Source organism: Panthera pardus, unplaced genomic scaffold (assembly GCF_024362965.1).
Source record: "Panthera pardus isolate Hobbes unplaced genomic scaffold, ASM2436296v1 HiC_scaffold_11, whole genome shotgun sequence".
Taxonomy (NCBI): domain Eukaryota; kingdom Metazoa; phylum Chordata; class Mammalia; order Carnivora; family Felidae; genus Panthera; species Panthera pardus.
The window spans coordinates 63,041,468-63,066,569 of NW_026526666.1; the positions used below are offsets into that span (position 1 = coordinate 63,041,468).

The 25,102-nt window shown below is 51.3% G+C and overlaps 1 protein-coding gene across 4 annotated transcripts; it reads left to right on the forward strand.

Annotated features, from left to right (window-relative positions):
* Positions 1-31: 31 nt before the first annotated feature.
* Positions 32-22,289, forward strand: LOC109266837 (NADH-cytochrome b5 reductase-like). Of its 4 annotated transcripts, XM_019449192.2 has the most exons (8): positions 32-105; positions 3,005-3,298; positions 4,211-4,359; positions 7,005-7,092; positions 10,548-10,652; positions 14,156-14,359; positions 17,859-18,013; positions 21,109-22,289. In XM_019449192.2, exons 2-8 carry the CDS (start codon positions 3,104-3,106, stop codon positions 21,362-21,364), a joined length of 1,152 nt encoding a protein of 383 aa, XP_019304737.2. In that variant the 5' UTR covers positions 32-105; positions 3,005-3,103; the 3' UTR covers positions 21,365-22,289. The 4 variants fall into 4 exon arrangements, with proteins under 4 accessions (XP_019304737.2, XP_019304740.2, XP_019304741.2 ...); XM_019449195.2 differs by lacking the exon at positions 10,548-10,652; XM_019449196.2 differs by lacking the exon at positions 21,109-22,289 and having other exon boundaries at positions 17,859-19,250.
* The last annotated feature ends 2,813 nt before the right edge of the window (positions 22,290-25,102 follow it).

Here is a 25,102-nt window from a genome sequence, read left to right on the forward strand (position 1 = left end):
AGACCACTTTTATTTTCTCATAGGTGAGGCCCGCTAGGCACTTCCCGCCTCCCGGGAGAGGGCGGAACCTGGAGTAACCTCTCGAGGAGAGGCGCGGGTGTGTAGGTGAGTGGTTTTGGTAGAGGCTGGCATAGGACTAGGAGTAGAACACCAGTACTTCAAACCTGAATTTAAGGTAACCTTGACCGCTTACGGACAGCTGACGCTTGGCAGGGCACTTTCCTCTGAGCCCCAATGTCCCTTACTGTAAAAATAGGGATCGAAATGCCTAAGGGCGCCCGCACAGCTCCCGCCCCTAGTGGGTGCGCTAGAAGTTTCCTTGCCTCACCACCCACTTCTCACTGCTGCTGCGCCTTCACCGGCGCCACTAGCTGAGCCTGAGAGTGAGCCTGTCCACTACACCAGCGCCGCATCCGACTGCACGTCCCTTCCCCGGCGTCAAGAGGGAGTTAGTTTCCTCCCGTTTCCTTGGGGTTTCCCGATCTGCCTCCTAGAAGCTAGCCCAGAGCTATGGAGATGTTCTTTGCTCCTTGCACCGACACCAATTTATCAAATGCTTGCGGTGTTGGTCAAGCACTGTGGTGAGCGTTGGGTTTGCGTTGGTGAATAAAACAGCTATGGAATGAAGAGTTTATGGGCAGAAAGCAAGTAAAGTAAATAAGCGATTGCAACACGCATGTATATTTCCTATTTCTTTTCCCCAGTTATTTTTCTTTTTGGCATTTAACACTAAATACCGTGTTTTCCATTTGGGTCTTGTCTGATGACCTTCTCTTCCACTAGAATGTAAACTCCATGAGTGCAGCGGGTTTTGTTTCCTCACTGCTCTATCCCGTGCACCTAGAACAGCAGTAAATATGTGGTAAATGAATCAATACATAGTGGAAACAAATAGGGTATGTGACAGGCATGAGAAAGGGGAGGTTCAGGATGGGCCTCTGAGAGGAGGTGACCTTTAAGGAAGACCCAAAGGTCATCTCGCCAGAGGCAACAACAGGTGTCAAGGCCTGGCTTAAAGTTAATGCTTCTTAGACTGGAAAGGTAGAGGCTAGGAGCAGGCAGGAACCAGATCTTTAAAGTTCACGGTGGACTTGGCCAACTTCTCTGCCGATTTCCAAAACATCAAAGAAGGTAGGGTAATTAAGACGCAGAGAAGGTAAGTTTAAGGCAAATACTGATAGGAATAACCCTCATGCTGTATTGCAGTTTACAGTAACAGAGCTTTTACTTATCTCACTTATCTTGCAAAAACTTTGGGAGTTAAAAAAAAAAAAAAAAGCATAAAGAGGGCTCCAGACTTCATTCACTCACAATACATACCTGGTCCATAGCACAAAATAAAAATGAGTTGAATTGATGTAACACCATGCTAGACTGCAAGCTTTATCTCTTTATGTAGAGAGCCCATGTCCTATTTATATCTGTTGTATCCCAGCACCTAGCACTGTGCCTGGCTCCCAGACCTTATTTATAAACTGAATGAGCACTCACCATTCACTGGAGCCTTGCATATGCCAGGCTTGTGCTTGGTGGCAGAATACAGAAAGAATAAGACACCATCCTTGCCCTCGAGGGGGTTGCAGCCTGCTCAACCCTCCTGAAATCATAGAGCTCACGAACAGTAGAACCAAATTTTCTGAAACCAAAATTTCAGAGAAATTAGGAGAAAGATGTATTGCACACAGAGGGACTGCCCTTCTAAAACCAAGCGGTAAGAGAATGTGGACAAGTTCTGATCAGAAGAAGCATGGGGCACCAGGCAAGAGGATTGGATTCGAGCCAGTAGGCAATGGGGAGCCGTTAAAGCTTGCTTAAGTGGGAGACTGGTGTGATAAGAGCTAGTGGCAGGTGTGAGGATGGGTGGTGTAGGGAGAGGCTGGAAGCACATCCTCTGGGACCATGGGAAGCCCCTGTGTAAATGGACATGGGAAGCAGGAAAAGTTGAAGAGGTTTTAAAGGTTAGGAATTGTGGGAGGTGATTGGTAACCAAGAAATGGGACATCCCTGTCTTTTAGGAGCTATGTGACCTTGGTAAGTTATTAAACAAACCCCGCCCCCCACCTCGACTCCAGTTTTTCCGCCTATAAAATGACATCTCTAGTGCTAGCCTCATTATAAAGATGAAATGAAACGCAGCAATTTGGTGGGTGACTTGCCTGAGTGAAGACAGAAACTGAGTGAAGACAGAAAAGGATATGTTGGTATAATTCCGTTTACATAAAGGTAAAAACCGGGCAAAGCTGAACTGCAGTGGTTAAGTTTGCACACAAAAGTGGCAAAACTAAGGAAAAGCAAGGGAATGATTATGCCAAAAGTCAGGATGATGGTTACCTTGTGGGGGATGGGAGGTCACCAGGAAGGGACACATGATTGGCTTCTGGGTTGCTAGCAAGGCTCTTTGTACTTGAACATGTTGTAGTTACATAGGTGTTCTTTTCTAAACATTTTAATTTCCTTTTTAATAATTTCTATAATTACTAAATTATACATAAGTACTGTGTTTTATCATTTGAATATCATTTACTTATTTATTTTAATGTTTATTTTTGAGAGAGAGAGAGAGAGAGACAGAGTGCGAGTGGGGAGGGGCAAAGAGAGAGAGGGAGACACAGAATTCGAAACAGGCTCCAGGCTCGGAGCTGTCACCACAGAGCCTGATGCGGGGCTTCAACCCACAAACCATGAAATCATGACCTGAGCTGAAGTCGGAAGCTTAACCGACTGAGCCACCCAGACACCCTATCACTTAAAATATTTTTTAAATTCAATGAGGTTTTCTGTGTAAAGTGCTTAGTCCAGCACTGAAAGCACAGGAAGAGTCAGGAAACCTTGGTTGCCAGTTCTGATTGTTGTGTCCTGTCTGCCTCCCCTGCCAGGCAGCAGATCTCAGGGTTGATTCATCCCTGTCCCGATGCTCACACAGAGTTTGGCACTTGTAGACCTCAGGGAGAATAGGAGGAATAGAGATGACCAGAGTATAACCCATATGTTTTCCCTCTCTCAGGCTGACGGAGGAGCGGGCCTGGGCCTGTGGCCTCACAGAGTCAAACCTGCTCTGGGAAGAACACCCAGTTGTCCCTCCCAGGCCACCCAAGCCCCACGGATGATGGACGAGAGGGAGGAGGAGGAGGAGGAGGAAGCCTGGCTGCAGCTTCGGCCCGTGGAACCCTTGCCCTCCCAGTGCTGTGGCAGTGGCTGCTCACCTTGTGTGTTTGATCTCTATCACCGAGAGCTGGCGAGGTGGGAGGCAGCGCGAGCCAGCAAAGACAGGAGCCTGCTGAGTGGAGAGAAGTCACAGGTGAGGGAGGGCTGTTCCTCAGATAAGAGGGCCAGAGTGGCAGCATCTGCCTGGCCTCTGCCCTGCACGGTGGACCTGTGTGGAGATGCTTTCCCTGACTCTGCACAGCAGAGAGAAAAGAGTGTGCTCACTGGAAGCAGACAGATCCAAGTTCAAAGCCTGACCCTGAGCTGGGGCATGGGGTAGTCCCAGGAGTGAGTGGGGCTTGGGTATTTTACAGGCGAGAGATCTGTGAGTCATGACATTCATAGAAAGCTTCTGAGAGGAGGTGCAGGTAGATGGAGTGTTAAAGGCAGGGGACTGAAACGTAAGACGTGAATTTGAATTCCTGCTCAGGGTGTGACCTTGGACAAGTAAGCCACTACCACTCGGGCCTCAGTTTCCCCACATGGATAATAACGATATTGGATTGAATCATCTTAAGATCCCATCAGTTTCTAAATTCTGCAAACCTGAATTTTAGCAGGTTTGAAGGATGAATAGGTATTTCATACATTGGAGATGAGTGTTCTGGATAAAGGGCACAGCTTGAGCAAATGAAGACTCCCAGATAGGAAGCAGCGGGTATTCTTGGGAGAATAGAGAAAGGTTTGGCATTTGATGCAGGGGAGAGAAAATGAGGCTTGACGTTCATCCACAGGGCCCTGGAGTGCCCAGCTGAGGAGGCTGCGCTTTATATCCTGGGGCTGAAGGAGCCATGGAAGGCTTCAGAGCAGGGTGAGCTCAGTGTGAAATGTTCGGGCCTTCTTAGATCAGAGCATGAAAGGGCAGTGAGGTGGGACTACTCTCTATTGTACAGAAAACTTACCGGCAGAAATAGCCTGTCCTTGCGGAGAGTGAGGAGGGTGCTTGTGGATGCTTGCGTGTCTGTTGAGTCCCAGGTCCTAGCTGTTGGATATTTTCCTGTTGCAGAGCTGCCTTTCCAAGCTGAACCCAGAGACCTTCCTGGCCTTCCGCATCAGTGCCGTGGACAGACTCACCAAGGACACTTACCGTGTTCGGTTTGCACTACCCAGGAACAGCCGGCTCGGCCTGCGGCCTGGACAGCACCTCATCCTACGGTACACTCAGATGGTGGGAGGGCCAAAGCTTTGAGGCCCTGCTTTGCCATTTGCTAGCTGTGTGGCCTAGAGCAACTTGCTTAACCTCCCTCATGCCTCCATTTATCCCTTTTAAAATAAGCATAGTGGTACCTGACTCAAAGGGTTCTGGGATTGTGTTTTCATATTAACTAGTAGCAACAACAGCAACAGTGAACACTTTCATAGTGTTTACTCTCCAAGGCGCAATTCTGTGTGCTCATACCTAGGGAACTCATTTAATCTTCACAAAACCCTGTGCAGTAGGTACCATTGTCATTCTCAGGAGGAAACTGAAGTCAGAGAGGTTCAGTAACTTGCCCAAGGTCACACAGTTCGGAAGTGTTGGGGCCAGGATTTTGAAGGCGAGCAGTCTGGCTCTAGAGCCTGTGGTATTAACCTAACATTAGTGCCAGTTGATAGAAAGGACACTTGTCCTTGAGAATAAGGGACTTGCCCAGGATCACACAGCTGGGATTCAAATGCAGACAGCCTGGCTCCCCAGCTACACTCTACCACTCCTCTGAAGTTCCTTCCTCCTCCCAGCCTACTTCTGCCCTCTCCCCCCATCTTGATCCCCACCCCATGCTCCACCTGACCTGACCTGCCCAGGGACAAGGCCCTTTTGGGACCTCCAGGTAGAAGCATTTGCTAGACAGTTGACTATATGGGTCTGAGGCTCAGCAGAGAGATCTGAGCTATGGATGTGAGTGTGGGAATCATCGGCCTGCACCTGGATGACATTTGGGAGTGTGTGTGACATGGAAAGACAGAAGGACAGAGGACCAAGCCTGGCAATTCCAGCACCCGTGGTATTGGCAGGAGGGGAGGGAGCCAGCAAAGCAGACAGAAGGAATAGCCAGGAGACGAGGAGAGCATGTCTTACTGATGGTCACACTCCAGCCACTTGCCTCATGCTGACCCCCGGTGTTGTGTCCAGTGCATCTGGCCTGTGCCCTGGCTGCCTGTGGTTAAAGCCCACTGTCGCAGTGGTTCTGGGGCAAGTCGCAGCCCCATGCAGCCCTCCATCCATAAATAGGGATGCCCAGAACTCCTGCCCCTAGCTTGGCCCCTCTCCTCCACTCTCTCTGCCGCTCCAGTGACATTCCTAACATGTGTAGCTGACCTTGTCGCTCCCATTCAGATACCTGCTGGGTTCCAGGGAAGCTCCCTGAAGCTCCAGCTTCTTTCCCCACCAAGTTCTCCCCACTCCTCCATCACACTTGTGCCTTGCCCCAGCCTCATGATCCACTCACCACTTCCTGGCTTGCTCTGCATTTCCTACCTCTGAGCTTTTGCCCAGGCTATTCCTTCTGCCTGGAATTACTTCCTTCCTATTCCCACTTTCACCTATCAGTGGCCTGTTCCTCTTTCATACCCAGGAGGGTATCAAAAGCTTCAGGAGGCCTCCTGAGTTCCCCGGATGAGAGCGGTCCCTTCATCTGTAGCATGTCAGTGTTTACCTCTGTGGTAGCAGATGTCACAGTGCTCTCTGTGTCCACGCCACGCCGTATGTTCTGTTTATTATTTCCTTGTTTGTTCCCTAAGCACTTATTGAATATTTCTATCTATCTTCCTGCTTTTGATGCAGTTCGATGGGGCCTTTTTAATCCATGCATATCTCTGAGAAGAGAGTTTTGCACACAGTAGGACTCAAAAGGGGAGTGCTTGGGTGCTTCTGGGAAGCTCTGAGTTGTCATGTGAGGAACCCAGCTCTGGAGTCAGGCAGAGCTAAGGATGAATTCTAGCTGTGTGACCTCAGGCAAGTGACATCCTTAGCCTTGGTTTCCTCCTGTGGGTTATTGTTTGTTAAATGAGATAATGCATACTATATGGCTGGTGCACAGTTGGCATTTAATGCAGTATGGCTGCTATTATTACTCATGATATCATCCCGGCACCCTTTTTGATAACATCATAGGTCGGGCCTTGGACTAGGGCACCTTCGAGCATCCTTCTGATTCTGATGCTCCTGGTACATGGTAGTAAGCATTCCATAAGTGTTAGCCTTTATCTTTCTCATTCTATGGTCAAGAAGAGGTCAGGAAGGGGTGCCTGGGTGGCTCAGTCAGTTAAGCGTCCAACTCTTGATTTTGGCCCAGGTCATGATCTCCTGGGTTGTGAGTTCAAGCGCCATGTGAGGCTCTGCGCTGACAGTGTGGAGCCTGTTTGGCATTCTCTGTCTCCCTCTCTCCCTCTTTGCCCCTCCCCCACTCGCTTTCTCTCTCATAGATAGATAAATAAACATTAAATTAATTTAATTTAATTAAAAAAGAAGAGGTCAGGAAAAAGCACAGTGATGTCCTCAAAGCAGTTCACATCATTAGTGGACTATTCAAAGACTTTCCCATCTGTAATCCTGGTAGAACCACACAACAGGGACACAAATGGTTGTCTCCACCTTACGGAAGGGACCACTAAGGTATCAGGGACCTGATCCTGGCTGGGTCTCACAGCCAGCATGTGGCAGCGGGGGAGCCCAGTGTTCCTTTTTTCTGCTCCACCTTCAGTGGGGACCACTGGGGATGACTGGGCCCTAGCTTTCATCAGCCGGACACAGAGTAGGTACCTACAAGGGTTTGTTGAATGACGGGCTGACTGCCTGACCATATACTTCTCTTTCTCAGAGGGAAAGTGGATGACTTAGAAATTCAGAGAGCCTATACGCCCATCAGCCCTGCCAACGCGGAAGGATACTTTGAAGTTTTAATCAAGGTGAGTTGACCCACACAGATGTTCTTAAGATGGTATGGACTGGATCTCCATTTGGCAGCTTGGTTGGGATGGGGCAGATCCAACCCATGTGGGAAAAGCCGGTGTTCACATGGGAGGAGGCTGGCTTGAGGAAAGGGCAGGGACAGTGAAGGAAGCCTTCTCCTATCTTCTTTTCTGGGGAAGAGGGGCTGCTGGACCACCAACAGAGACAGATTGTATGAAAAGGACATTCAGACTGAGAAAGGGAACACTGTTCCTTCTCACCTACTCACGGAGAATGAGCACTGAACCCAGGGGAAGGGGGAACCAAGTCATTTGGTACTGACTGTGTGCTTGTAGCTGGGATCCAAAGATGAGTCAGATACTATGCCCACCTTTGACAAGGGGCCAGGACACTACGATATGATAGATGGCATGACAGAAGGCCCCAATCCAATTCAGGGCAGCTGGGGCTGCAGGGAAGGGAGCTGGGCTTCCTAGCAGAAGCTGTGAGTTTGAGCTGTATGTTGAAGTTAAGGAGGGGAGGACTGAGAGGGATATGTGGAAAGGAAACTCAGTGCTGGGAACAACACATACAATGGCAAAGGAGGCACAGTTTGGGGAACTGTCAGTCACTTGTCCTGGAATTGCAGGAGGCAAGCAGGAGAAGGTGGGACATGGAGCACCTTGTGAACTGAACTAACCTGAGACCACCTCTCAGGGAGGTAGACAGGGGCTGGGGCATTTGAGTTGGGCCTTGAAGACCAAATGCATATTGGCGGTGGTAGAGAGTGGCATTCCAGGCTGAGGGGACAGCTAACCGAAGGCAGGGAGGTGTGAAACAGAGCAGGGTCTTGTGGGAACTGTACCCAGTCTGATTGGCAGGAGGAGGGGTGCTCGTGGGAGCAGCCAAGGTGGGTGGGGCACTTGGCAGAGATGAGCTGAACAAAATGGGCTGGGTACAAATCCCCCCTTCCCCGCAAGACCCAAGGCCTGGGTGCCAGATGTACATAAGAGGGCTTGAAGGTCCAATTATGTGGAAAAAATAATTAGGTTGAACTGTGTGAAATTGCTGATACTCTAACATTTTTGACTTAACAGAAGTGGTAGTTTTATACAAGTCAACCTGATCATCTACATCGTCATTTCCCAAACAGAGTCCCAGGGAACACTGATATTTAAGAATTGCTTTCACATCCTTTATCTCCCTGGTAGGGCGGGAATTATTATTTCCCTTTCATGGATAAGCACACTGAGACCCCAGGGGGACCCAAGCCTCCACAGGTAGTAAGCAGTGTGGCTGGTGAGTGAGCCTCCTGACTTCAGGACCCCAGCACTGTCTTGGCTCCTGTCTTCCCTGACTTCAGTCAAAGCCCGAGTGTTTATTCCCTCACACATAAGCTTGGATGGGATCCTTTCTCCACGCAACTGTTTGTCTGGGAGATTCCACAAATCCTCTCCAAATGGCCTGCTTCCCCAAGCTGCTTGTCTGGGTGTGTTTCTGTTGAAAGGATAAGCCTGGAGACCGTTCTTCAGGGCAGCTGGATCTGTCCCAGCTGTAAGGCTGATTTTCTCCTTCGTTTACCGGAAAGCCTCTCTTTAGAGAGATGCTTAATTATCCCTAAGCCGCTGGCTGGGAAGAGCTGAAAATGTCTTTGCAAATTGGGAAGGCAGGCGGGTTTTTTAGGTTTACCTCCCATGTGGATGGGAAGGAGGAACTCTCATTTCTCAGGCACCTTCTGGGCACCAGGCACTGCTTCTAGCTCTTTATATTCCTCATCTCCTTTCAACCTCATAACCATCCTGCAGAGCAGATCTTATTATCCCACTTTACGGATAAAGAAACGGATGCTCAGAGTGATGATGTCACTGTCCCAAGGCCCCTTGGGTAATAGGATCCCAAGTGGAACAACAGAAGTTCGGTGTCAGTTCTGTTTAACAGGTATGTATCGAGCAGGCTTTGGGTGGGTGCTGGAGACACAGAAGAATCCTTCCTTTCTCCTTGAGTGCTGTCTGTGCGGTAGGGCTGTGAAAGCCCCAGCTGGGGCTGTGCCTCCGCCAAGACCGGGGCCAGAAAACAGGTGTGCTGGAGACAGGTCTCCAGCAAGTTAGGTGGAGAACTGTAGCCTCCCTCCCAGGCCTCTTGCAGGAGAGCTGAAGACTTTGCTTGCTTTATGCGTATGGTGCCCGAGGAAGTCAGGGATGCTCCCACGGGTAGTTGTGGGCTCTTCAAAGCATGTCTGGTGACCAAAGTTCCATCTCCTTCCAGCTTGGTTATAATCTCACTCGAGACACCCTTTCAGTTCTGTCTACCAGAGCTTCCCCCTCCTCCTCACACTTGTGTCTTGGACTGTCCTTCCCTTGACCACACCACACCTGATGCCCAGAATCCTCTCTGCCTTCCTGCTTCTATCCCCAGGGAATGCAGTCTTGCCTAGCCTGCAAGCTTCAGCTCAAATGCCTCCTCCTCCAGGAAGCCATTCCTGATCCTACTCCATTGGAAGTGACTGCACCTCCTCAGGGCTCTCTCAGCACTCTGTCCTTTTCATGGGGTTTTAGGTAGTCTCTATCTTGTGTATGTGTGAGACTTCGGTCCCTCCTAGTTTGTGACCTCCTTAAGGGGTGGGCCTGGATCTGGATTGATTAATTCATTCATTGAGATATTTATTAAGTCTTTCCCATGGTTCAGACTCCGGCTGCCTTCATGGAACTTACGGTCTAGCTGCCTTCCCTGCAACCCCAGCATGGTGCCAGACCCAGAGTGGGCATGCCCCCAGGAAATGTGGGCTGCCCACCCCTGTGAAGGAGTCCTCTCTACAACCTTCACTTTTGTCATCCAGCCAGGACACAGTAACAGGCAATGAAGAGGTTGCAAATGAGCGGCCTACATAAACTGGCACATAATTATCTTTGGTTTGGGCCTGTACAGTGTTTAAAAAATTAGAATTGATCTCTGACATTTCAAAACTAGGTGATTTTACATAAAAATTTGTGTCTCCTGCCCCTCTTGGAAAATCAGAAGATGTGACAAACTGTATCCTGGAGTCTGCAAAGTATCTTCCTCCTTTAGAAGGAGCATTCATTCACTCACCAGTTTACTACAGTCCCCACCTCCCTGTGTTGTCTCCCTGATACTGAGAGTGAGTGTCAGTCGCCATTAATCATCTCATACCTAGTTCTTTACTCAGTGATGCTACGTATATGGTCCCTGTAGTCGTGTGGGTTTGAGACCTCTGAAGGTAAGGCTGTCGGTCCTGTGGTTCTTATCCCAGCCTCACCGTTTCCCTTCTGGATAAGCTTCTGGGCCTCATCTGAAAATACGGAATGACTACCAACCCTGGGTGACTAGGAGGATTAAATGAGATAACACACATACGGCACTTGGCCTGCTGGAAGGGCTGCACATTAGTGGCTGATGTGGTTTATATTGGGCATATGTGCCTGTCCCAGTGAGGTCTCCATGTGTTTGCTCCCAGTGCTACCAGACTGGGCTGATGTCCCGGTACGTCGAGTCCTGGAGCGCAGGAGACACCGCTTTCTGGCGAGGTCCATTTGGAGACTTCTTCTATAAACCAAACCAGGTTGGTGCCAGCACACTGAGTCTTCAGGAGACCCCTCCTGGCTTAGCCCCAGGACCACGGTTTTCATGTTTCATGCTGCAGAATTGCACTGTGCCATTCTTCCTGAGCCCACATTCAACTCCAAGAGTATCTTTGGGGTTGGACATGGGAGGAGATAGAATAGGCACTAAGAAACAAAATTGTCTGCATATGCTCTAGAACTGTCCATGGCTGCCCATTGCTTGGAAAATCCACACTCACATACTTGGTACTCAGGACTCCTGTACCATCAGATCTTCAGGTATCTTTCCACTCTCACATTCCAGCTACAAAACTATGGAGACTACTCCTTTTACACCCCATGGCTCTCCACTCGGGAGCCCACTGCTTCCCAGCCTGAAGGGTCTTCCCCTCATCTTCCTGGCATATTTATATCCTTACCTGATGTGCCCAGGATGAATTAATAATTTCTCATCAGTTGGTGCATATCTGGAAAGCAGCTGGGCAGTGTGTACCACATCCTAAGAATCTTCAAATCCTTAGACCCAGTAATTCCACTTCTGGAAGCCTGTCCTGTGGAAAGAATGCAAACGTTGTCTGTTGTGCACATGTACACGGAAGCTTTATTATAGCATGAAATTGGAGGAAACGGAATATCCAACAACGGGGCAACTGTTAGGTACACTGGGTTACAGGGACTTGATAAACTATTATCCTGGATTTTTAAATTATGTTTATAAATGATGGTCTGTGCTTACGCTGTAAGATCTGGTGACAAACACTGTGTATAAAACCAAATGTACAACAGGTTGGGCAACTAAGTTTAAATGCACAGAAAAAATATAAAAAAGAAAATGCAATGAAATGTTAGTGGCTCTGGGTGGTAGAATTATGGGTGATTTTTGTTTTCTTCATTATACCTTCCAAGTTATCCACAGTGAGCATCTATTACATTTATGATCAGGAAACAAAGCAAAACAAAAACAAGTGAAAAGAATGAATCCTTTCTTTCTCTCCATTATTTTTGTTTAATATAAAAATAGCTTTTTATTGTTTATTAGAAATACGGTCCTTGTACATTACCAAAAACCAACCAACCAACCAACCATTTAGCAAAGCAAAAAGAAGAAAGTAAAGAACCCCTGTAGGCCATCTACCCAGACACACCAGCCTTACTATCTTGGCAGATGACCTTCTAATTCCTTTTCCACACACGGGTGTGTATACAAGTGCACACGCACACACGTATTGGTGTATAATGATACTGTGAAACACCTGTGTGGCACTGCGTGTGTGTCAGGCTCTGATTTTAGCCCTTGCTGTGCTAAAATTTTACTTTATCCTCACAACACCTCTTAGGTACTGCTACCCCTGCTTTATGGATACGTGGTGTATAAGTGCTAATGCTGTTCTGTAGTGCACTTCTAGTACAAATCATGCTCAGCCTTGCATTTTAGCTGAGGGTGTCTCTGTGTCCCCCAAGGTCTTGAGAGCAGAGACCAGGATTGTCCCTGTTTCCTCCTGACCTCGAGGGGACCCCTGATGAACGTTGTCTTTTTTTGTTTAAGTTTCTTTAGGAGCTCCTGGGTGGCTCAGTTGGTTAAGCATCTGACTTCAGCTCAGGTCATGATCTCATGGTTCATGGCTTCGAGCCCCACATCGGGCTCCATGCTGACAGTGCGGAGTCTGCTTGGGATTCTCTAGAGAGAGAGAAAGCATGTGTGCATGCAAATCAGGGAGGGGTAGAGAGAGAGGGATTAAAAGAGAATCCCAGGCAGGCTCCGCACTGTCAGCACAGAGCCTGATGCGGTGCTCAAACCCACAAATTGTGAGATCATGACCTGAGCAGAAATCAACAACCGGATGCTTAACCAACTGAGCCACCCAGGTGCCCCACAATGAACATTGTCTTGCCCACCATTTCTGGGTGGAGCCTCTCAGGCACCCCTGCAAAGCCCCTGCACTTCCTGTCCACGGAGGTTGTAGAGCCAGGCAGTGAGGAAGACGAGTTGTCATCTCACACAAACATTTCACCACTGAAACTGGCTAAGGCTTGGTTCTGCTCCCCTGGGGACGTGGGGCTGTTCTGGCCCTCCTCCTGGCCCTGCTGTGCTGCTCTGCAGGGGTCTTCATGGTAGACGGTGACCACAGCAGCCGTGACACTGGTACGTGAGCATCTGCCTGTGTGTTCCTTGCAGACGTTTGCAGGTCTCCACCCAGGGCCACAGGTGGGTCGGGCAAGGCCCTGTCCTCCAGAAGCTCACAGTGTGATGGGGGGACAGACACACACACAAATGGTGACAATACAGTGTGACCAGTGTCATGAGGAGGGTGCACAGAGAGCTGTGGGGATGCAAAGAAAGGATCCCTCATACGCTACTGGCTTGGGGAAGGCTTTCCAGAAGAGACCCTGAGCAGTGATGGGAAAAAGAGGGGGAACACGGCAGGCCCAGGACTGGGGGGCTGAACACGGTGGGGCAGCCGGCAGCAGGGCTCAGTGAGGGACAGGATGGAACTGTGTTGAGTGCCAGGGTCCACACCAGGCACCTGATGGCATCTTGTCTAATCCTCACAACCATCCTGAGACACGTGCTACTGTGGGGAGGTGCTGTTATTTTATTTACTTATTCATTCATTCATTCATTCATTCATTCATTTATTTCACCAGTGAAGAAACCAGGGCCCAGAGAACTGAAAGCATTTGTCCAGATCATATGGCTGGGGATTTATACCCAGGTCTGCATGACTGATACTTGAGGAAGTGTGATAATGCATTGGCTGTCGATAAAGCTAGTGAAAACCTGGATTGCATTCTCAGAGGCCTGATCTCTAGAATGAAGGAGACAAACCACCTTGCTGTATAGGTCAGGCACTAACCTTTAAAGCCCTGATCTTAAAGAAGATCACCCTTACTTCAGAGATCTAGAGCCAGGAGATGGAGTCAGTGATTGGGTCAATGAAACTGGGGCCTCTTGGAGAAGAAACTCACATGTTGCACGGGACTTCTGTGCCAGCACTATGCTGGGTGCTTATGTATAGTCAGTATCTCAGTCTAGAGAAGAGGAGGCCTCCATGCTGGGGCCCTCAGATCTCTACAGGGCTGCCCTGGGGCAGGGAAGGCAGCCCAGAGAGCAGAGCTGGGATAGGGGTGGTAGACAAGGCTTTGGTGGGAGCAGGTTTCTGTTCAGGGTGAGGTGGAAAGACCTCACCAGCAAGGGGAGTCACCCTATAATAGAACAGACTGCTTTCGGAGGTAGTGGGCTACCTGTCAAGAGAAATGTGCAAACAAAGTCCTGTGGAGTTGGCTTAGGAAAGCAACAAAGCCACTTAGAGCCTCCCGATTGCATGATTTCTCTTCCACAGACCTCGCAAGCAAGGATGGCTTCTTGGAGGATGTTGAGAGGGAGCTCAGATGGGTGGGACCCCCAGGAAGGGCAGGGCTGTGCAGTTGAAGCAAGCCCAAGAAAAGTCCCTAGAGCAGGTGGGTGGGCTGACGTCTGTCATATACCCATTCTGTCCCCCAGTACGGTGAGCTCCTCATGCTGGCTTCGGGCACTGGCCTGGCCCCCATGGTGCCTGTCCTGCAGAGCATAACAGACAATGCAGAGGATGAGACTTTTGTCACCCTGGTCGGCTGCTTCAAGACCTTTGAGGGCATCTACCTGAAAACCTTCCTCCAGGAGCAAGCTCGTTTCTGGAATGTCCGTACCTTCTTTGTACTCAGCCAGGTGAGCCCAGCATGGTGACTTCCTTCCCTGATGGACACTATGGTTTCCCCTTGCAGCTGTCCTGAGGATCCCCTGGGGCCTCCCTGCCCCCTGCCACCAGTGGGAATCCCCACCTGCCTGGCAAGGAAGGTTATGTTTGTGGAGTAGATGAGGAAACTGACACTCAGATGTGAAGGTGCTAGTTCATCCATGCTGCTGGATGGGCGAAGTCAGGGCTGAGCTCCAGCCCTCCCCGCCATGCTTTGCTGCCTACCGTCTGCCCTCTGGCATCACCAGGTTTATGTGCTGAGGGCCTGATTACGGAATCAGTGGGCCAGACCGCGGTGATAAGCTCCTTCGGGTAAGGCTCATGTGTCTGGATCACCGTGCTCTCCTCGGTGCCTAGCAGAGTGCCAGGCACGCACTCCATCAACAGTTGGTGGAGTAAGTTGGATCTGGGTTCACCGCATTTATTAGAGCCCCTACCACACCACTTTGCCCTGCATGGTGAGAAAGCTGCTTCCAAACTCTCCAAGCTTCAGATACTTGAACTGGAAGCAACTCCGCCTCCTGACCTCTTCTTCTCTGATTCCTTCTTCCCTCCATGGCCACCCTGCCTGGGCCCTCCCCTCTGGCCCATTGTGGGAGGGGGCCATCTTGTTCCTTATTCCAAGCCAGGCCCTGAGCTGTTTTGGTCATCTGCCTTTGGTCATCTGCCTTCCCCTGGTTCTATAGCTTTATTTCTCTCTCTCACCCCAGGGTTGGGGTTCCCTGCTGGGGCCTCCCCTCTGTTATGTGTTGCTCAGGGTCAGCCTTACTGCCCAGTAGTTTGGAGCACCCTTCCCATCAGTTTCCTACTTGAGGCAGTTTGGGAGCGTTCCTAAAGACTGAGCCAATCTTCAGCATCATGATTGAGTGGCGGGGGTGGTGTCAGGAAATTGGGTTTCCCTTTGCAATACCAGGAGTCCTGGGATCCTCAGTGGCCAGGGTCTGTGGGCCTGTCCATGGGACAGAATGCTCAGTGGCATGAACATCAAGAGTGTGGTACTTGGTGAACGTTAGCAGCCGCAGGAGGTGCTGGAGGCAGGAGAATGAAGCAAAGGCTGGTGTGCAACCCTGCTCAAGTGCCAGGTCAAGGAAGCGGGCAGGAGCGGCAGGAAGGCAGGCACCTGGCAGAGTCACTGGCTGTTGCCCAGCCTTCTGTTCTCCCGACCACAGAATTTAGAAATGAAGACACCCTGCCCCCTGCCCTCCAGGCGCTCATCTGTATATGGGGAGACAGCCACAGGGATAGCTTCACTGAGTGTTTTCTCTGTGCCTGACACTGTGCTAAGCTCTCTATGTGTGTTACGTCATTTAACCCCACCATAATCTTGGGAGGCTTGCACTGCTGTTGTGCCCATTTTATAGATGTGGAAACTAAGGCACAGAGAGATTAAGAACCTTGATCAAAGTAACACAGTGAATTGATGGAGAATTAAGTGTGAGCTGGCAGCAAGCAGGGAGGGCTTCACAGAGGAGCTGGCATTGAGCCTGGGCTTGAGGCCAGAGTTAAAGCTGACCAGCAATAAAGGGTCTTCAGCCCTGGGCCAGGGCTTTGATGATACCACTGGCCTGGGGCTGGGCAGGCGAGGGGGCTGGCTGTCAATGGCAGGGACTGGTGAGGGGCAGTGGAGTGGGAGGTGCCGCCTGCCCTTCCATGCCTCCTTGACCTAGGCTGCTCCCTGTCCTGCCCAGGCTGCAGCCACAGCTTCCTCAACGGTCTCCCTCTCCAGCCATGCCCTGCCAGTGTGTCCTTCATTGTGCAGCCAGGAGGGCGGCACAGACCACACCACCACCATGCTTTCAGCCCTTCTGTGGCTCCCCACTGCTCCCCGGATGACAGCCAAGCCCACATGGTTGCACCAGCCTACGTGGCCTCATTTCCTGGCTCACCTGCCCTGTGTGTCCTGGCGTCACTGGTCTGCACGTGGCTGTGAGTGCACCGTGCTTTTCTGGCTGCCAGGTCTGCCTTTGCTGGCGCTGTTCCCCCTTCCAGGAGCACTTTTCCCTTCTTCCTCGCCTAACGCCTACTCCCCGCTCACATCTCCCTGCTGCGGTGTGACTCCATCCCGGAAGCCTTTCTAGAGTCCCAAGACTGGCGTGGGCGTTTCTGCTGTCATAGCCTGGGCTCTCTTCCTTGACCGTACCTACCCTGCTCACCATCATTGATTATAGGCCCCGCAGCCCACCTGAGCAACAACCAGACCCACCACATCTTTGGGTGTGTGGTTGGAGGAAGGATGCTGTGCCAAACCTAACTAGCCGGGGGGGATTAGGCAGTGGCAGGGAGGTGTAAGGCCGGTGGGCCCTGTTGGTCTCTACCCTCAAGGGCTCTTTTGGGTGGCTCTTTGGGAGGGGGCACGGGAAGGTCCAGATCATCAGAGAGGATCCCCCGTGAGCACCGCAATGCTGTCCTAGGAAAGGCCCGTGGGGTCAGGTGAGCTCTGTGGCACCGGGCTCCAGGGCCCTGTGAGTACCTCTGAGAGCAGAGGCCTGTGCTCATCATGGTAGCTCACAGAGGTCATAGTCACTCGGCTAGAACATGGTGGCAGAGCTTGGACTCCAACCCCCTTTCTCCATGCTGTCTCTTTGCTTTCCCCAGAAACTAGAAGCTCACCTTAATAGGGTCTGCAGAGGTGATGGTCCTGTTCTGTTTTTGGGTGTTTCGCTTCTGGCTACATGGTTTCTTCCCTCCGTTAGAGTTCTTCAGACTACATACACTTACTGATTTGTGCGCTTTTCTGTATGTAAGGTGTATCTCGACAAAATGTTCATTTAGAAAAGAGAAGTTCCTCCACATAAGCTGAGGGTGGAGCTTTTCTTTCGTGATCCTGAGGATGTAAGCCACAGGTGGAGCTAGAGGGGCAGAAAGAGCAGCCTGGGTCACTCGGGCACGCTACGCCCCGGAATACTCCTTCTGGCCTTTCTGTGTGAGAAGTAGCCCCCTCTGGGTTAAGGCCCTGCTGCCTCGGATCCCTCATTCGCACAGCCAGAGTGAGGCCGGGAAGCTTGACTGTTTAGAGCAGCTGCCACATCCCAGGGCCTACCACAGTAGGCGCAGAGTGACCGCCCAGTTAAGTGTTCGCTCGCTCAGTAAGATCACTGAAACCTCATGAGACAGGTGAACACGTGTTGTACTCCCTGGGTGATGGTGGCAGACAACCTTAAAAAGACCCACAATCTTGGGGAGAAGACATCCCCCTGGAGTGACAGGTGCAGTGGCCCCTGGGAAGCAGTGAGAATTGGTGGGGCCTGCCTCATGTGCCCTGGGTGTGCCTCCTCCCTGTGTCTCACCTGTGGGGAGAGGATAACCGTCCCCCCGCACGCTTGTTATGAGGGTGATCAGAGTGCCAGTGCCAGGAAGTGCCTGGCCTGTGGTAGGGCCTCTGCCTCAGTTTCCTGGTTTGGTAGACCATACTGGCTGCATGAACTCTGAAGACCTCCCAGTAGTCGCCTGCACTATTTCTCATTGTCTCAGGAGAACTCTCCGGAGCAGCTTCCCTGGAGTTACCGGGAGAAGACCCGCTTTGGCCGCCTGGCCCAGGACCTGATTGAAGAGCTGGTTGGCTCCTGTCGGAGAAAGCCGTTTGCATTGGTCTGTGGCTCAGCAGAGTTTACCAAGGACATGGCCAGGTACCTGCTGTGCGCAGGCCTGGCCGAGGACTCCTGCTTCCTCTTCTAGCCCTCGCCAGGGTTCTGCCACTGGGACACTGGAGGAAGCACGGACTTGAGTCAGAAAACATGAAGAGCAGGCCTGGCCCTGCCGCTAACTGGCCAGGTGACCTAGGTGAAGGAAGGTCTTTGCCTCTGCGCACCTCCACCTCCCATCTACCCCACGGGGTGGCCAACTCCCTCAGGCAGACATATTGCTGTGTAGAAGGAGGATGGGGCCACAGGAGCTCTTAGGAGGAGAGCTACCAGCCTGGGAGTCAAGGGCTCCCTGGAGAAAGGTCCATGCTAAGCCGTGGGATGGATAGGAGTTGGCAGGAGAAGGTACAGGAGGAGCTTCCCAGGTTCCTTAGATTAGGGGGCTTGGGGACCCCCATCTGCCCCTGCCCTGTAAAAGTCTGTTCAAAAGTCTGCTTTCCCAGGAAGATGTGTCTCCCTGCTGTGGCCTCAGGACTGGCTCAGATATGTTGCTTGCAAATGTCTAGGGAATGAGCGTAGGGGTAGCTAAGAGCTCTTTGGAGGAGGAACCTGCCTTATGTACCTCCAGTGCCTCAAGCCTGACACAGCAGTCTCAGCTTCTGTGACCTGATCACATTCTCCGAGCAAGGTGGGCCCTGGATTACTTTTATTTCGTATCGGGCCCAGGCCTTTCCTACTGCAAACAGCTTCACTCTCTGTCTCCCTTCCCCTGTCTCAAGAGCAAGAGTCCTTTCCTGAGCAAAAGAGATATGGAAACAAACACCCCTCCCTCCCGCAGGCAGCCAGCTCAGCCTGCCTTCAGCTCCTCCGGAGTCCTGGTGATGGTTGCTATGGAGATCTAAAGATAGAGCAGGAGTCAGGAGACCTGGGTCCTTCTCTCTGCTCTGCCCACTGAGCAGCTGCTGATTCCGCTCCACCCCCGCTGCCCTCCCCACCCCGCCCCCCCTCCCCACCCCACCCTTCCATCCTGCATGGGGCAAGCCCTCCCCAGGGACCCGGCACTCCCGGGCAGCGCCCTGCAGGTCATGAGTTCTGGTTTCCACAGCCTGGGCTCCACTGTGCCGAAGCAGCCCTGGCTGGCTGGGGGCACTTCCAGAATCGGAATATTAAGCCATGAAATCTCAGAATCCGAGAAGCGTGGAATCATAGAATTAGAACTTTATAGTCACGGAATCACAGTCCTCCTCACACCAGAGATTAAAGTTCAGGACTCCAGAAAGCATCCCATCCAATAGACTCATTGTGTAAACGGGGAAACCAAGGCCCAGTGAGGCTAAGAGATTTGCCCAGGGTAAAACAGTTCATGGCAGAGTTGGCACTAGAAGCCAGGTCTCCCGATGTCACCTGTACTGAGAGCTGTGTAACCAGTGATTTTCAAACTGGGCTCTGAAGGACCCTAGGGTTCTTGGCATGGCAGCAGAGAAGGGACAGCCAGGTGGGATCTCCAGGCTCCCTTCAACCTTCAACCCGAGCAGTTCTGTTTTCGTCCCATTTATATATTGGGGTTTGCAGTTATTTCCATTTGTGAGATCGGGTTTTCCTGCGCTGCCCAAAAAGTTGCAGCAAATCTCTGTGCTGTGCCATGTTCACTAAACAACCATGGCGAGCAGATGGGGGATGGTGCCAAAGGTCTCAAACTACATCCCAGGCACAATTCCTCGGTCACTTAGATGCGGGAACACTGCCTGTGACCTTCGCCAAGACTCCCATGCACATTAGTATATCAAAGGCTCTGAAAAGTCCAATGGCAAAGAAAATTTTTTTTTCATTTTGTTTAACTCAGTTTGCCACGCTTATTTAACTACAGAACAGTTTTATCCACTAGAATCTTTTGAGACCAGCATTCCATGGACTGTCTTTGGGGCATGCCGGTCTGTTGCGCAGCCTCTTTTCAGCTCGGTGTAGTGAGTGGGAAGGCCTGCACTGAGCCTCAGAGGTCCCGAGTGGGAGCCTTGACCTCTTACCGCCCCTCCTGTGACCTGGGCAAGACACTTCTCCTGTCTCCAGGCCTCTGAAATCTGAGCGTCTTCCATCCGATTCCCCTCCCCCAGTGCATCCTGTTGACGCTACTCACAGATAGTCCTGGAGGGCCTGTTTTGAGTCAGACTGTGTGCTCGCACTAGGGAAACTACAGTGAACAAGGCAGATGTGGTTCTGGTCCCTCTGTCCCAGAGCTTAGAGCCCAACAAGGAGTACGAAAACTAAACTTATAAATCTAAAAGGGAGGAGTGTGCTAGAAAGGGAAGGACTGATGCTAGGAGAGTGGATGGCAAGGGCTTTTAGCCTAGCTCTTGGGCAACCAGGGACAATGCCACTGCCCGGAGGGTAGAGGCTTCCAAGGCAGTACTGTCACTCAGAGTTAGGGTTGGTAGGGAGTCCCCCCTTAAGAGATGGTGGTCTGGGGCAGTTCTTTTGTGTCTTTGTCCCATTTTATATATTACATGTTTAAATGTTAGACACGGCCATGCAGTGTTAACCAGCGGCCCCTCTTGTCCTCCCCTTCCCGTCACCCCACATGGCATCCATGCCGTCTGGATACTGGCCCCCATCATGGGACAATGGTGAGGACCCTTGGCCATGCCTTTGGTACCGAGATGCCAAAAGGGCTTCTGTCATCCAGAGACTTGAGAGCTCGTGCCTTGCAAGATGATAAGTGACCCCAAGAAGGGGACTGGTTGGGGTGTATGAGGACACACTGTTTGAATTGGAGGTGAGGCTCTATCAGCTGGCTGGTCCTATCTGTCCCTCCTAATGAAGCCCCCTGCTGCGTGTTGTCAGTGGAGGGGGGGCACACAGTTGGGGTGATGGCCTCAGAAGGACCACTGCCTGCGTTCACCGGCACCGTGTCTCACCGGCACGGCTTCCCAGCGCCCCCTCACTGGTCTCCCAGCCCCTCCCCTCATGCCCTCCATGCTACAGCCAGACCTGGTCTTTCAGTTGTGGTAAGAACACTTAACATGAGAGCTACCCCCCTAACAAATTTTGGTGCATGGTACACTATTGTTGACTGAAGGTACGGTGTTGAATGGCAGATCTCCAGAGCTTATTCAGACCGCTTTTTTTTTTTTTTTAACATGCAGATCTGAGCCTGTCACTCCCTTGCTTCAAATCCTTCAGCTGCTCCCTGTTGACCTAGGATGCGGCATCTCAGCTCTGCCTGCCTCTCCAGACTCTGTCCTGTCCTTACCCCCCCGCCCCCACCTCGTATGTTGTGCACGGATACACTTGCTCTTGCGCCAGCGCATCCCTTCACGTTTGCTGCTCTCTGTGTCTGGGCCATCCCTCCACCCTTCCCACTTCCGCTTGCCTTTGCCTCCTGGTCCCTTGAGGACTTAGCTCGGTACCCCTCCCTCTCTGAAGCTGTGCCTGCTCCCACCACTCCGGGCTCCGTTAACGAGCAGGTTCTATGTTTCCTGCTCCTGCTGCACCTCTCAGACCGTCCGGTCTGCACGTGAGCACACCATGGGCCTGTGCACGGTGTCCCAGCGTGGGAGGGCGTGCAGTACATCCTGAGTGCCAAATATCTGCATAACAAACCACGGATATTCATGGGTACCTTACGGATTGCAAAATGCATCTCATCTCTGCCAAAGCACCAAATGGTCACCAAAATGCATACTATTTTATTACCCCAGCCTACTGATGAGGAAAACCAAGCTTCCACGACATTAAGCAATTCTACGGGGTCACGTAGGGGTGCATAAATTCCAACACGCTGCAGTTGTTATAAAGGTTATATGTGACACATGAGTACACCAGGAGATGTGTGTAAAGGGTTTCATTGCTGCACTGTATGACACAGCAAAGAATCAAAACTACCCATGTGTCCATCAATAAGAGACTAGAAAAATAAACTTCTATATTCACACAGTAAAATAACATATAGCAGCTAAAACGAATGAACTAGACCTACATGTGTCAGCATAGACTCAAAAAATAAAAACCCATAATAATGGAGTGGAAGTCAAGTTGTAGAAGGAAGGGTACAGTGAGATACCAACACTCTGAAAGTTAAAAAACGCAAAACAATGCCAAATGCTCAGGAAGGGGGTAACCAACTTTAAGGATGGTGGTGACCTCTGGGGATAGCGTGGGGTGAGGGCTTTTCTTTTGATGTCTGCATCACTTCAATATAAAACCATTTGAACTGAATATGGCAAAATATGAACATCTGGTGAATCTGGGTGATGGGGTCACTGATGTCTGCTTTTTCTGTGTTTGAAATGGTTCCATAATTAAAGCTTTAAAAAGGAAGACTAAATATGCCTGGTCAGTGTGCTTCAGAAACTAGAGGCTTAAAGACATTCATTCCCACCCCCCTCAGGATTGGCTGTGCCCTTTTATGCCTCCAGGCCTGTCTTTCATTTGAAACTGTTACGAGCACCTGCTGTGTGCCCTGGTCCGGGGCCACCACTTAGATAGGAAGAGCAGCATTGGCAGTCCTTGCTCTCCTTCTGCTTCTTCCTTTTTTCCTTCCTCTTTCTTGTTTTTGGGTTTTGGGTTTTGTTTTGTTTTCCTTTTTAAATGAGGCAGATCTTGTTTCAGTATAACTTGGCAGAGCAAATAACTTGGCCTCTCGGAGCCTCAGTTTACTCATCTACAACATGGGGGGCAGTTGTGCTGTTTCCAGGGTTGTGTAAAGATGAAGGAAGCGTGGGTGGTGCCCAAGCACAACACCGAGCACAGAGCCGTGCGAGAACCCGGTCCCTTCCTTCTTTCCCGTGTCTCCCTGGTGCCCCCGGCCGTGCCTGCCTCATGGCTGGCCTCTGAGAACAGCACTCGTTCTCAAACTTTTCGCTATCAGGAACTCCCCTTTTTATTATTTTCCCCATGCTTTGGAAGATTTTGATCCCAAATTGCATGTATTAAGTCATTATTAATTTATCTCCCATTTTTTATTAATCAAAGACATAGATAGCTGCCCCTCAGAGCTTCTGATCTGTACAGCCAGCTGGGAGCTGCACGTGGCTGATATAACTCCAGCCAGAGGCACAGGAACGCAACAGCATGTGTGGTCTGGGTGGCCTGAGGAGGGGTAGTGTAGACCCGTCCTATTCATTTTCTTGTTTTCATGGACGGTGGGTTGTGGGGACTGCTGCCTCGCCTGGGTGGGTACTGTTTGCACAGGTCACTGACTGGTGAGCTAAGGGCAGAGTTTTCCATGCCAGGATCCAGCACAGGGCCCCACACGGGTTCGGGACCCCTCATGCCACACTGTAAACAGATGGCGTAGGCCAGTGCCACACAGAAGAGCGTGGGATTCACAGTGTTACGTGGCAAAGCTGTCTCCATGTGGATCCCATAGGCTCCGGCTGGAGACCACTATGTCATCCTGCCCCTTGCTCCAGATGCTTGATGGAGCATGCTAGCTTGTGACGGGGCGGGGCGACAGCCTTAACCAGGTCCTGGGTCTCAGCACTCAGCTCGGCGCCCAGCCCGGCACATGGGGCTGGGCGGTAGGCCATCCCAGCCAGCTGCAGGGGCAAGTGAGCCTGCATCAGGAACTCTACCCGGACGCGGGGAAACTTCGCCCCTGAACTGGCCGACCACAGAGGCACCTGGGAGGAAGAGAGGAGTGAGGGTTGGGTGCTTGCAACAAGAACATGGAATTTGGGCTTGAAGCCGATTATGTTAAACATAGAACCCCACGTTGGAGCATATACTTTGGAACAGTGGAATGAAAACTAGAATGTAGAATCAGGAACACAGAAAATAACTTTATAACTGGAAGGTGCAGATTCACCGGGCTTCTAAGTGGCTCAGCCTACAGCGAATGCCCCAGGGCCCATGACCCCTACCCTCCTCCCTGTCCTTGCGCCCCCAGGCCACTGGCCCACACCTGCTCCTGGATGATGCTGATGGGCCAGAGGTGGTTGGGCTGGAGCCACGACCGTGTTCTCGAAGACGTCTGATTCTGTAAAAGTGAAAATGAGCATGGAGGCAAACAGCATTTGCTGAACATCTACTGGATGCCAGGTTTTAGTCATCTGTTCCAGGCTGGCCGTGCCCCGGGGCAGGCTCTGAGCAAGGATTTGAGTGCAAGTTTACTGTGGAGGTGATTCGAGGGAGTGGGGGAGGAAAGCCAGTAAAGAGTGTGTTGATGGGCAGGTGACCCTGGGGGGCAGCTGGAGCTCGTCCGCTAGGGTCCACTCATAAGACTGTAGAGTGCACCTCAGAACTGTCACAGCAGGGCGACACCTATTGTCCAATGGGAAAGGGAGGGGTGAGGATTGCTCCGCCTCCCAGGGCTGGGCTCAGTGTCTGGCAGCCTGAGGACCCTTCAGGCAGAGAGACACAGGAGCCCGGTGCTTGTAGGGACTTTCTGCAGGTTCCTCCAGCTGGGAGGGTGGTACAGGTGGCACATGAACAGTGTCCCCTAAGGCATCTCAGTTAATTCTCACAATCGTTAGAGAGAAGTAGCTTCCCTGTTTTGTAGGCAAAGAACCAGACAGATGCTCAAGAGGTAAAGCACCTGGTGAAGAGTGTGGTGTTCTCGCATGAGGGCAGGAGCCCATAGCTTGACTGCTCCTTCCCCAACCACCCTGTCTAGCACTATGTGCAGTGAATGTTGATGTGGCATCTGTTGAATGAATAAATGAGCTGGTGGGAGTCACATGACCGCGGGTTGGGGTTGAGGCTGTGTAAGAAAAGTGCTCAGCGCTGTGCCTGGACCACCCTGGGGTCTCAGTGAGCAGTGATTTTCCTTCTCTGCCCCCTGTAAGGGCAGCAGGGCTCTCTGCCAAGAAGTGAACCTCCATGCCTGGCTCAATGACCACCTTCAGAAAACTGCCCCCAAACCTGCAGATAGAGAGCCCCAGGGAGTCTCCAGCACGTCTCTACTGGCCCCATCCAATGAGCCCTGAAGCCTATCCAGGTTTTCCCCATGTTAACTCAACAAAGGAGAGCAATAGCTTGCCTGACTCCCTGTTACTCCAGAGCAGAGTGCCCTCTCTCAGTCTATCTCCCTGCACTCTCTCTCTCTCTCCCATATTTTCATCCTCTCCTTGAAGGACTGACTGCAACTTGCACGGCTTCCTTTCTCACCTCCCTTCACTCCTCAACCCACTGCCATCT